At 37.8% G+C, this 13,837-nt stretch overlaps 1 protein-coding gene and 1 pseudogene across 2 annotated transcripts; one reads left to right on the top strand and one right to left on the bottom strand.

Moving 5' to 3' along the window:
• Positions 1-808: 808 nt before the first annotated feature.
• Positions 809-4,791, top strand: LOC149025987 (Galactose oxidase/kelch repeat superfamily protein). The gene is made up of 2 exons (XM_089146205.1): positions 809-1,018; positions 1,441-4,791. Exon 2 carries the CDS (start codon positions 1,943-1,945, stop codon positions 3,161-3,163), a length of 1,221 nt encoding a protein of 406 aa, XP_089002331.1. The 5' UTR covers positions 809-1,018; positions 1,441-1,942; the 3' UTR covers positions 3,164-4,791.
• Positions 4,792-5,133: 342 nt separating this feature from the next.
• LOC149025988 (anthranilate phosphoribosyltransferase, chloroplastic-like) lies at positions 5,134-13,760 on the bottom strand (annotated as a pseudogene). The gene is made up of 10 exons (XR_016171807.1): positions 13,687-13,760; positions 11,280-11,510; positions 11,060-11,203; positions 10,683-10,844; positions 9,681-9,764; positions 8,530-8,718; positions 7,409-7,496; positions 7,206-7,334; positions 6,974-7,099; positions 5,134-5,790 (listed from the first exon to the last, which is right to left on the bottom strand). The product of XR_016171807.1 is annotated as an anthranilate phosphoribosyltransferase, chloroplastic-like (transcript).
• Between the last annotated feature and the right edge of the window lie 77 nt (positions 13,761-13,837).

Raw genomic sequence — 13,837 nt, forward strand, 5'->3', positions numbered from 1 at the left:
GAGAAGGATGGTTAGAGGCATGGTAGACGGTGGGCTGTTTTCAAGGACATGGTTGTAGAGTCACAGCTTTAAAAATTATTTCAATGACTTGTGTGTTTTTCGCTCTAATAAAAAATTGTGTGGAAAATTGCTGCAAAGTTGCTTCTCTCCTTGTGAAATAACAGAACTGCCCATTACTATGGGAGAAAATGAATAAACAATTCAATCCCAATGTTTGTTGGAATAGTCTTTTCAGGTGATTTTTCTTTGGGCTTTGCAGGTGAGGTAGATTATCTCTGTCTTCTACCTAAAAAGAGAATTATTCTCTCTGCCACCAGGGTGCTATTTTGAAATTTTAATTAAAACTAGAGTATATGACTCTAATTAAAATTAATTGACACGCGTGGCATGAAAATTTATCATTATTAATTTTGGGTAGAAATTTATTTTATTTTTTTATTTTTTCCGTAACAACGCCCTCTAAAAAATTAAAAAAATGGAAAAAACTGAGAACTAGACGAGGCAGTATTCTGGCCAATCCAAAGCATCCATCTTGTGGGCTCCACCAAACATAGTTACTATAGATAAAACATAAAAGCATGCTGGAGTTGTATTAGCTGTCAAGGAGAAAACATCAAACGACTTACAGTGAAAGTCAGCCAAAATTTGTTCAGCTGATCCAACGATGCAGAGTTGGTGATGAAGAATAGAGACCCATCTCTGTGGTGCAGGCTGAGGAGTAGATTGTTTCCGATAGGCTTGCCTGTAGCGGAACGAGGTTAGATTCCTCGTGGTCTCATCCTTTGCTTTTAAACGAATCCATCACATAGGGAGCTTCAACTTCAAGAAATTTTGTTCTTCAGAGAATGACAGAAAGTATCTATATAAAGAAGGGAAATAAGAACTGCTCATCTGATTCTCCTCCTAAGAGAGAAGAGATAATGACTTGGGAGTTGTCTTAACTTGCATTAATCTTGAAGGTTTTATGATTTTTAGTACAAGAAGGACCTGGGCTTTCTTTCACTGATTGTTTTTCTTGGTAAGTAATCTTAGTGATATTTGTTCATTTTCTGTAAATTCTATGGTTATTGGACGATAGAGCTTATGGTATTGCAGTTTTGGAGTTCTACCTTTATTCAAAGAAGAGAATCTCAATCTTTATGTCGTTTCGTGAATTGGGTCCTTCCTTTTTTCCGTTTGTGGATGTTCTGAAGAGTTGATTCTTTGTTCTTAGCTGAAAAGGATGAAAAAAAGTTACTTTGGGTTTTCTTTTTCTTTCTTGGGTGGAGTTTTTTTGGGTTTGTGAATTCGATGGAGCTTGGGTTGGTATGTTTTGTGCGGCTAGAAAGGAAAAGAAGCTCTTTGCGGGTGTTTTTTTCTTCAGTCCATATGCTTTTGACAATTGAAAGAGATAACGGGATGTGTGTGGCGTTAATTGATCGCTGTTCTTATTTGTTTTAGGTTCTTGGAAAGGAGACAGTCTTATCTCATCGCCTTGTGTTAGACAACTGAAATTGGGGATGTCGGTAAGGTGTACGTTTAGAGGAACTTGAATTAATTTTTCTGTATATCCCACTGTTGTAAAATTATGAGGAGCGGCTGCAAATGTTTTGGTTTTGTATAGTGATTTTCACAACCCCAAATGTTAGTAGCAGTGCATCACAAAAAACCTTGAGGCTATTTCTTTTCTATGCATGTATTTTGATTTATGTATTTCTCTGTCTCTGAGTTATTGGTAATGGGATAAAGAGGCTGTGGATACGCCCACTGATCGAACATGAGAAGTTGGGTATTTGGACACGGATTTCGTATTGTGGGTTTTGTGATAAAATCTGTGGATTGGTAATATTTAGATGCAGTTTTTTCAGTCAATAAGAAACACAACATATATATTATTTGGTGAAGCCTCTCCAGCTGCCGAAAGTGTCTTGATTTTGTCTTGAATTTTTCACAAGAGAGGAAGATGCAGCGTGTCAGAGTTTCATCCCAGCAATCTCCAGTACATAGACTTGGAGATTCCCAAGTGACATTATCACCCAAATTTAGACTGGCTTTGATCCAGTCACCTTCTTTCTTATCTGCTTCTTCAGAATCTGCACTCTCTTTGGATGGTGTACCCCTCATTCCTGGCCTTCCTGATGATATTGCCCTCAACTGCCTCCTCCGCCTGCCAGTTGAAAGCCACCCAACCTGCAGAACTGTGTGCAAGCGATGGCATCTGCTTTTAGGTAATAAAGAGCGGTTTTTTACCCGAAGGAAGGAGCTAGGCTTCAAGGACCCTTGGCTCTTCATCTTGGCATTCCACAAATGCACTGGAAGGATTCAGTGGCAGGTCTTAGACCTCACTAGCTACTCTTGGCACACCATCCCAGCCATGCCTTGCAAGGACCGTGTATGCCCACATGGATGCAGATGTGTTTCCATTTCCCATGAGGGTATCCTCTTTGTTTGTGGTGGCATGGTCTCTGATATTGATTGCCCACTTGACCTTGTTCTAAAATATGAAATTCACAAAAACCGTTGGACGGTGATGAACCAGATGCTTACTGCAAGGTCCTTTTTTGCAAGTGGAGTGATTGATGGGTTGATTTATGCAGCTGGAGGGAACAGTGCAGATCACTCTGAGCTTGACTCAGCTGAGGTTCTTGACCCGACCAAAGGGAGTTGGCATGCCATTGCAAAAATGGGCACCAACTTGGCATCCTATGATGCTGCTGTTCTAAATGGCAAGCTTCTAGTGACTGAAGGCTGGATCTGGCCATTCTTGTTCTCTCCTAGAGGTCAGGTATATGACCCTGTATCTAACAATTGGGAGAGTATGGCTGTTGGCCTAAGAGAAGGCTGGACAGGTTCTAGTGTGGTGGTTGAGGGCCACTTGTTTGTGGTCTCTGAGCATGAGAGAATGAAGCTGAAGGTTTATGATATGGAAACAGATTCCTGGGACACAGTCGCAGGTCCTCCTGTACCAGAGCAGATATGCAAGCCTCTCTCTGTGAACTCCAGTAACTGGAAGATCTATGTCGTAGGTCGCAACCTTTATGTTGCAGTAGGCCACATCAGCTGGATGAACCTCAGCAGCAGTTCTGTAAAGAAAGATAACTTCTCTGTCCAGTGGCAAGTATTAGATGCGCCAAAAGCCTTCCGTGACTTGACACCATCAAGCTCTCAGGTTCTGTTCGCTTAGATATTTTTCTTTCCCTTGTTTTGCTTTTCACTCTTTTGTAATCACAAATTTGCAGAGCTGTAACACTGTATAAATTAAGAATTGTACATTTTGGTAGTCATCTTGACTAAACTCATTTTTCAATAATAAGTTACATGAATCAGTATCTCTGAGTTGGTTTGACCTTACTCTATTACTCAATTGTCATTTGCTTTCTAAATTACAAAATGCTGTTGGAACATGGTAGAACTGTCATGAAAAGGGCTAAGTTTACAGCATTATCCATATGTGCGTAAATCAGTGAAAAATATTATGAATTTGCAAATGGATATATCCATGCATGAATAAATGAATGTGTATGGGACTTCCACTTTTTGAAATAATTGAAGTTATAAAAACAGCAACAACTACCACCAGTCAGGCTTATATGGATAAAATATAGTACTAAAACTACACATGAAATCTTAAACACATTCCACAGAGGGACACCATTCCCATGATATATTATATCACAGAACCTAATAATGTTTTGCAGTCTCATCAGCCATTTCATTCACATTGCCTGGCTTTCTATAGGTATTGATAATTTATTTAGGAAGCTCCATGCTTGTCGGTCTGATATAATGAGTGTAGCTCCAAGGCCCTTCTGAAGAATTCTTGATCCAATCTATTACCTTAGCTGAATTACCCTATGTTACTGCTTGGTCTAATCCTTTCTTAGTCACCTGGTCTACCCCTTCTCTTCCAATCTTCACTTTGTGTGCAGATTTGCTTATTAGTTCACTGGACATCCATATCCAAATCTGGCCTACCTATTGATGAATCCAATATTGTGAATTTTTGTAGTGATTTATGCCGAGGCCAACAAGTTATATGAATCCATTGCAGAATTATCCATAGCTGTGCCTGAGATTGCATAATTTCCTGGGGACTTATTGGGACATTTCACACCAGACTTAAATACGGATTGTAAAAAATTATCTCCAAATTGATTATGCAAAACGTTTTGAGTAAGGATTGGTGAATTAGGGTTCAAGAGATTATATATTCATGTGAAAAGATGCATTGGACAAGGTAGGGTTTTGAATATTGTAATATCTGATGAAGTCTGATGTATTTTCATGCCCTCGGATTTTAAATTTCAGTTGGAACATTTCTTTGGTCGATCAAATATACCTTCAAAGGATTTATCAGAAGGGTTGGATTGAAGTAAATGAGGAGTTTGCCTTTGTCATATGTAAGAGAAATGTTAGTTATTACTGATCGGTGTTTATTTAATATAAAACAAGAGAGAAGGCAAAAACCATGAGTGACAACCCTACTAAGACCTTTGAGCTATGAATTTTTTCAGTTTCAGACATCTTTTCTGCAACCAAGTACAATTAATTTTAACTTCTGAGCCAACTCTATCTGACATATGTTCGCCATTTTTTGGTTCCTGGGTTCTTAATGCTCTCAAGTTTTGGTTTTCAGAACTTCACTGGTAATCCAGTTTTGACTTAAACTGACTGCTTCCCAGATTTATCAAGGAATAAGGATTTAGCAATAAATTAAAACCCTAAACCCTAAACTAAAACAAACGCCATGGACTTAAACCTTTTCAAAGAGCGACCTCATGTTCCTGGGTTTTAGGAATCACACCAGACGGCCTTTAACTCTTCATTCCAGACCCCATAACCTATTATTTTAATCGGGGGTACTTGTCTAAGCAGTTCTAAACTTGGATCCGCATCATTATCAAATAGTCCTTGTTTAGATTGCTTCTACTTCTTTACACATCTTTCTCAAGCTAATGTGCAACAGTATTCATTGTGATAACTCATCAATCTATCCTTCAAGCATGCTTTAGGTGAAAATATGTATAAAAGACGATCTGCCTTTGACAGCTTTAATAAAGCTCTCAATACTCTTTGGTCCATCTGGGTTAATCATACTGCAGTATCTCATGGAGAAAGCAGCAAGCATCCAAATCAGATCTGGAAGGGGCTCTTTATCATAACCATGCCCTTCCCTTAAAATTTAACTCGAAATCATTTTTTCACAGCATTCGTTATATGATAGGGAACCAATTTTGATGATGGTTTCTACTTTACAATGAACAATTCCACTACTGCTGCAGAATTCTATTACGATGAGAAAACAAGGATAGTGTGTTAGCTATAATCACTAAATATTTTGATATTTTTTGCATACCCATTCTTCTCAAATGGTTACCTTCAAATCATTCTCAGTGTATGATATGCAAATGATCAAGTATGAAAAAGAAATAAATGCACTCTTCCAGCACAGCTTAGATGCATGTTCTCTTAGTGAAAGGCGTAGCTTGAGAAAGCAATGCTGAACATAGGATGCAGCAACTGAGCAACCAACTCATCAGCCAAAAATCAAGCAACTGGGAAACTTCTTTCACTTTCTGTCACCACCAGCCAAAGGAAAGAGGAAGGGGAGAACCTTAAGACACAGAATATGAACTGCAGCCAAGTTAACTAGTTCAAAGATTCAGAAGCAATCATATTAGATATTTCTATCCAAGACTTGAGTACTTTGAGAGCATTCCCAGAGAGATGTGTTTCACTAGCCACAACAACACCTTCAGCTAAACTGCTTACACACCCACTGACCAGGAAGGCTGCTGCTGCATTTAGAACCTAATTGATTTTTCAGGGGATAAAGAAAAATAATTCAGATTAAATGACTGATCCATTAATCAAAGTATATTATGAAACGGATACAGTTGGCAGTTCCTGGTTGATTACTTTGGCAATACTAAACCACACTTAACACACTATCATGGAAAACACAAGGATGTGGTAGTCTGCAAGGTCTGTTAAATGGGGTACGTCATTACGGATACTGGGACATAGTTCTCAATGTGTGGCACAGGCATCAGATGGGTTCCTGAGGGCTGGGTGGCTGCCGACTTTATTCTAACTTTAAAAAGGTCAGTGCCTCGGGACACCTAAGTCCCTAAGCAGTCAATTTTCATTACATAAATTTCCCCCCCATCTAAATAATGTTGTTTCTAACATTTTTATTGGTGTGTACAAGTTTGTATAGAGGTGAGAAGCACGGGATCATTTGGTACCTTAAAAAGATATGAAAAAAATAAATTGAACTTATCTAGTTTACCTCTCTTGTTTATTTTTTTTTTTTTTTTTTTGATGAACAAAACCTCTGTTGTTCTTTCCCATCTATAATGTTGTTGTAAACTTATAATACAGCAATGTTGTTGCCAAATAGATGGCAAATTAGTGCATAGATTCTCTCTGTATTGTTGTTCTTATTATATTGTTATTCTCCTATACATAATGGATGCATAAGAAGAACTAGGGTGCTTAGGTAGTGCCTTGTCTCCTAATTGCTTGGGCGGCTTTCCAATGCCTTGGGTCACCTAGGTGCCTTGGCAGCCATGTTCTAGAAATTCAATCCGAAGAATACTGGAAGGCTCAAGCATCTATAGGTGGCCAGCTCAGGCAGCCGTTTGAAAAGGTTCAGTGTATTCAGCAACTCACCATGTCTGAACAACATCCAAGCCAACAATTATCTACGACACAGCACTAAGCTATGTTTTCTAGTCCTTGAAAAGCCAATAGGGACTACGTAGCGGGGAGTTTGTGCAGGATAAGGTTGACATTGTAATCAGCACCATAGAGATGGCCAATCTGGAAATCCTGTCAGAAGAATTGCCTGAATTGGCCACGTCATCTCATCACCTGGCTGAAGATTAGTACTCAACCTAAGAAGTTTGGACTGCCCACTGAACCTTGTTTCTAGGTTTGTGTAGAATTATCAAGGAGCAGGAAGTTCAACAAAGCAAAGATTGAAACTTACAAATGCATCTGCAATAGGACCTCTTTGACCAGATAGAATACATCTTAGTACCTTTGCATTATACTCTGGGCCTCCCCCCTGCAAACTTTCTAGGCTGCAGCGAAGAATACCGAAGTCCACTGCACAGTAGATTGATTGATTTCAAGGCACAACTATTAGTTAGAATAGTAGATACAAAAAAAAAAAAAAAAAAAAAAAAAAAAAAAAAATCTGCATGGATACAAATTCCCATGCCCATGTGTGCACAAGCTTCCATACACACAAAGATGGAGAAAGAGAGAGCTGACAAGATGGTCGGTACATGGATCAAATGGAACCTTCTCAATCTTTTCGGTAGTAACATCCACCATTAGTCCAGGTCCTATGAACACCCGTACAAGCCATTCACTGTGATAGCAAGAGGGGGGGGGGGGGAGGGAGGGGGAAGGAGATTACCAAGAGGACTCATTTCATCTAAACCCACTGAATGAACTGGTGCTCATTTTACTCCAAACCTTTGTAGTGCTTTAGCCATTTTCATGACCTGTCCAAGAATAAAGAACAAATGTTCTTAATACAAAGTTAATAAGTTATAGGACCAAAAATCAATTGATCTGGCAAGTGATGAGATATTTTAAGACTGTCCGAAGGTAAAGAATAAGAGAAAACATGACAGAACATATATCCATTTATTCCAAGTATAAAGAGTAAATCATGGTAGAACATATATCCATTATAAGTCAATTAGAAAGAGAATCAAGGAGTAAGCAAAGGACAGGCAGGGAGAGTAGAGTTCGAATAAAAATTACTGATCTTGTGTTGACACAATCTTGCCCACATAAGCTGTCATGAGAAATGAGAACACACCATTGAACCAATTAAATGTTCGGTACTGTATCTGCTTGTTTCCCACCTGTTATTCACAGATGAACGTACAAGGGAATGCATAGAGATTTCTGCACGCGTAAGACATAAACAGACACTGTGAGCCAGACTCAGCACTTCCAGAATGAGAGAAAAAGAAAATAATTCAGAAGGGTTTTTAGTAATCATGATCATGTAGGCATAATGCGAGCTCCCAAAGCATGGGGTTTTGCTTACACTTTTGAGGCAGTGGCCTCCAAGGGTATTAGTTCAGGATGGTCCTGGTACTGGCTTTGATCTCGGATGCATCCTTTTTATATAGGAAACAAATTCAGGTTGCCAAAGTTTTATCACCACATCACAAGATGCTCACAAGGAGACCAAGAAACTTGTGTCAAATAACAAGGTTTAAAGTATTGGTATCAGGTACCACATTGGAAGGGTGATTTTTATATCCTGTATCATATTGAAGACACACAAGCTATGCTAAATATGTGCATGAAAATGCTTCAGAAATACATGGATTTGCTCAGGATACATGCAAGACACATAATTTTGAAGCATAAAACACCATAGCATACAATATGTAATATATCAGTTTTTGCAAGGTTTAAAGGTTTTCTTTTTCTTTTTTTAACATTTGTAAATACTGGCCCCACAAAAGAAAAAACAAAAACTATTGCTGCAAAACATAGTGAGGGAACCAAACTTACTATATTTTCATTATACACACCAACAACTGCGAAAGGAACCTGTGCTGGATTCAACAGAGGACCCAAGATATTAAACACTGTATTCACTTTAAGTTTCTTCCTTACAGGAGCGATGATTTTCATTGCTGGGTGGTATTCTGGGGACATCATAAAACCAATCCCTACTTCATGCATGCATCTCTTCACCCCCTAACCCAATCAATACAAAATGAAGTTAAAAATAACGGGAATAATGACAATGCATAAAAATAATCTATGCTGGATTTATAGAATTTTAGAATGCAGCAAAGCTGTTTCATTACGATTTGTATTTGGACCTTTGGAGTATGAAGTTACATACTTTCAATGGTGTAAAGAGAACATCCCATATTTTCAGCAACATTTGAGATACTAAATACTTTCTCAAGTGAAACTCCATTGTTTACCATACTGATTTAAACAATCTGATTCATCAATACAAGAAGAAGAAGAAGAAGAAGCCTTGTCCCAAAAATTTGATTTGTCAATACTTTCCCCATAATGATGGAATTAATAACAGTACTACCTCTGATTCATGAAGGTTTTCAGTAACAATGTCCCTGTTTTGATTACATGAAATTTTATTAAGTATGATGCATCTCGCACTGTTGTTAAGCAAGATGAGAGTAACTAGTAAGACTTAATTTTACCTTTTTTAAAGTGGAAACCTAAGTGATTCCATTGAGAACTAACACAAACTGCATTCTATTCTGGCATATGTTTTTTACTTTGTAGTTCAAACTGTAGTACATCTTCTATAATTGAAGTTAAAGAACAAAGTGTTCTGTGGGGTTGGGGGTGAACTTTTAAAGGAATATCTTTGACAACAATTGATTTAAAATTTTTTTTCTAGAGAGAAGAAAAACAAAATAAGAGAGAAGGAAAAATGATAGTCTTTTTCCCCCCCTCTTTTCGTTTTATTGGTGAGAAGTTTCTCTTTAATTGCTCCTGTATGTATGCATGGCTCCTTGCAGAAAAAAACAGCATTAGTAACCATATACTGAGAAAAAGAAGTAAGAAAAAGAGAAAAATAAATCTGCTTCTTTTGGGAAAGGTTCCATAGAAGTCCATTAATCTACTGGAAAAGAAAAGACTGAAAAGTAACTTAATTCACAGAATTCAATTTAGCAAACCTCAGGGTTCAAGTCAATGGCCACTCCTAGTGCTTCCAGTAAATCACCACTTCCACAAGAAGAAGAACTAGATCTGTTCCCTTGCTGCAAGACAACCATAGACTGACTGTCAAGTTTTTCTTTGTAGCATACTTCTAAGGTAGCTTAAAATTTCACTTAATGGGATATCCATTGTTTCAAATCAAAGTATATGAAAAATGAGTTTGCTATTTGTATATTCTGTGCATTTAAACTGTCCTGGACCTTATCAAGTTGATTCAGTTAGCATAGGAAGGTTTCACAAATTTATATACTTAAGGGGCATAATGGTTGATATCAGAAATTTTGAGACTCATTCATGAACAGTTCTGCTTTATTTTATTCCTGAGGAGTGGACGTACAGATTCAGAAACATTACTTCAAAAATTCTGAAAGAAAAACCATTGTTCACTGCAGACTTAGTGTTCTCAGATCCTGTGTTTGTCTGAAAAATATTATAATACAAGCTTCTTATTGCAGCCCTTAGTCCCATATCCCACAATCTAGCTCATGATATCATTGAGTGACCTTCAGATCCATGAGGGTGGGCTGAGGCAGGAATTAAGTTGAGACCAAATTGAACCTGCATTACTGTATAATCCTTGTCTGTGCCTATGTCATTTAAAATTGAAGTTGTACTTAAAAAGAGGGGCTTTATACTCCCAATGGAAAAAAGTGGAAATGGAGATATACCAGGGTATGAGCCGTAACCCTCCAACAATTTGCTATAACAAGATATCATATATCATGTTTCAGGTTTTTAATGTAATGGAGAGATACTGCAATATGTTTAGGCTCCCCTCCCTCCCTTTTTTTTCTTCTTTATATTTCTCCCATCCTTTCAAAACAATGTCCTGATGTTTAGTCATAAGAATTACATAGATATTGCTCAATGGACAAGAGCATGACTTGTCATAACCATTGTAACAGTGAACTGCATACCATACTTCAACTGTGATTTGTCATAATGGGAAATGGAAGCACCTTTGCAACTTTTGCACCACAAGCTGCAGCTAAAATAGATGCCCCTGTTGAGATGTTAACTGTATTTTGCCCATCACCACCTGTTCCAACAATGTCAACAACATCACCTATACCTTCAACCTTCCTGCAGCAATTAATCATGGCCCTTGCTAATCCGACAATCTGCACATAAAAAAAAATGTTAATACACCTTCTTTATAAGAGAAGTGAAAGGGTTACTCAAAAAATATAGATTTGGGAGGGAGGGGTGTGTGTTGGGCCAGATACAGCTGCCTTAAATCAGCCCAAGTTAAATACAATATTATTTCATTTGCATGAGGAATGGCATCAGCAGTTAGCAAATGAAATATGTCAATGAAAAAACAGCACACACTCACTTCTTGAAATGTTTCCCCTTTGGCCCTCAATAGAACAAGAAAAGCACTTATCAATATGTCATTTGCTTCATTCAGCACATAATCAAGAAAAGCTTCGGCTTCCTCGTCAGATAAGTCTACTCCATTTATCAGAGAATCAATAGACTGCAGAACCAAAAGATGGTCACCAAAAGCCTAAAACTAGACTAATATCCAATAGGGTGATGAACTAGTTTCAAACCTCAGTAATAGGTGCTGTTGAGAAGTTAGAATTCCCAAGGGCACTATCTAAACCAGTCTCCAAAGCCTTGAATCTCTTTTCCTTTATCTGAGTACAAGGAACAGTGGGCAAACACTTCTGGATTTCAAGTCGCTTCTCCAGAGGCTTCTTAATGTATGTTGATTGGAAAACTCGAACACAAGATCCTAACACTGCCATTACCACCTTGTTTCCACTTGATAGAGAACCAATCTGCAATGACATAAACCATTAAGTTTCACCTTTTTTGAGTTCTTCACAACCAAAATACATACCTTTTAACAATATAGTTTAACGTAGCGCCCATTTTATGGGTTCCAGCAAGTAATAACAACTTAGTCATTTAGCCCACAGATAGCTTATTGTTTTATGAACCAAAAACTGTAATTAAGGTCATATTAAAAATGTTGACAAATTGGTCCTGGAATATGCCACAATGGTTATGATTCAAAAAACTACCACTACATGCCCACTTGATGCAATCATTCACCATTACCCGTATGCTGGTTCAACAATCAAAGTGCTGCTAAGATGATTTGCTTAGACAAAGCAAACTAAGTGGACATCATAAACCCTATGATTTGCATTCCTATGAAGAGATGAAGAAAACATCACAGCAACTCTATCAATTTGGTTTCCATTATCCAGCCCATCTAACACAGAGTATGTGACACTGAAAATGTAAGAGAGAGTTGATCCAAACTAGTGACTTGTGATCCTTACTGATGCAGTTCAGGTCTAATTGTGAGATTGAACCAACAGATGAAGAGATGATCTCCAGCCCCACCGCCCCCTCCATATACACACACGCACACACCAAAAAAGAAAAAGAAAAAAGGAGTTGATGCTATTTTTAAATTTTTATATGCATGTAAATGTTGAAGTTGCAAGACAGCATCAATGAAGAAATAAGAAGGATGCTCTTAAATCAATAAGAACCTTAGCCTTTTCTCTGAGTGGGACACAAGCATAAAAAGGGTATTCCCAGTGCACGAGACTCCTGTTACTGCAGGGTTTGAGGAGGGGTGTGTGTATGCGCCTTACCCCTGCTTTCATGGGGAGAATTTTTACCTGATTTGAACATGTACCTTACTGTTGCACTGAGGCCCACTTGATATTGAGTATTTCGCTTGGATGGCTTGGACAGGAGCATTGCTAAATCAGAATAGTTTTATAGGTTGATAATGAAGGTTAAAACAACCATCTTATGCCTTGTGGTCCTGCTATTTCAGAAAGATAAGTTTAAAGAGGGATATATTTGCAGTAGCTTTCACTTGACTAGAGGTGCAAAGACAAGTGGAAGCTACGTTGTAGAAGAGACTTGATATTAATGTGTCAGAGAGAAGCTGCTAGTTTTCTGACGTAATGCCATCCAGATGCTTCAGTGTCAAAGCCAAATACTGAATGCAAAATTTGGTATCAATGTTGTGTCTGCACCAGTTAGTTTTCCATTCTTCCTGAGTTTATTTTGGAACTTAAAATTGCTTTGAATCTCTCCCTCTCAAGGAAGAGGGGTGGGCATTGCCACACCTGGCACACTAGATGAGTAAGAAGAAATTCATCTAATGAGAATCACAACCACAATAGAAAGCAAATGATTTAACCCTATAAGGGAAGCAATTCAGAACAAAAATCTCTATCAACTATATGAAAATTTCTCATGTCCAATAACTAAAAATATATCTTTGGCAGGCAACCAAATAGCAATTTCAATGCTATCCTTCTCTTCTCTTAATGGGAAAAACTCTTTGAAACTTTCCAAATGTTATGGCTTTTGAAGCAGGTGCCTGAACCACAAGATTTGAGAAACAAGATGACCAATAAGAGTACTTAATAACTCTTACCACCCAGGAAGGGAACAAGAAGAGTAGAAAACAACAATTTAAATACACTTGCAAAGGAAGCTAGCGTAGAAGCATGGTGATTAAAATGTGAAAGTTTTCAGCAATAATTTATAGGGCTAAAAAATGATAGAAAAATTGAAGAGATTTTTTGGAAATCAAAACATGACATTTTGATGACCCACCAAATGATGTAAAGCATTTTTTTAGTGTGGATGGAGTTGAAGCTCCTGTCTCTTTAGACTACTAGAAAAATAACTCTACAGCTTATGAACTCTGAATTCCTGCTGCTTGTCGAAATTACATTAGGGTTACCAAATAAGGAACTCAGGTAAATCCAAGACTAGTACCCTCTGATCCAATACAAGTCAGGTAGTGGAAAGCAGTTCTGTTAATCAAGGACTAAACAGAAGCAAAGAAACACTGAGACTTGAAATGTGTTCAGGCCCCGCGATACACCACCAGCTTTGATAGAATTCTTGCATAAGAAGAACAAATCAACTAAAGAAACCTATAACTTTCTACATTACTCAAAAGCACCAACTCACCAAGTGTAAGAGCTCGACGACTACTATGAACTCACATTGCATCACTTGTTGACCCTCACGGCGCATAAGAAACTCCAAAAGTTATTATCAAAAAAAAAAAAAAAAAAACTCGAAAAGTACAGATCTTCTGTTTCGCCGGGAAATCTCAAAT

Source organism: Hakea prostrata, chromosome 2 (genome assembly GCF_041222555.1).
Source record: "Hakea prostrata isolate BN-2017 chromosome 2, UWA_Hpros_2, whole genome shotgun sequence".
Lineage (NCBI taxonomy): Eukaryota > Viridiplantae > Streptophyta > Magnoliopsida > Proteales > Proteaceae > Hakea > Hakea prostrata.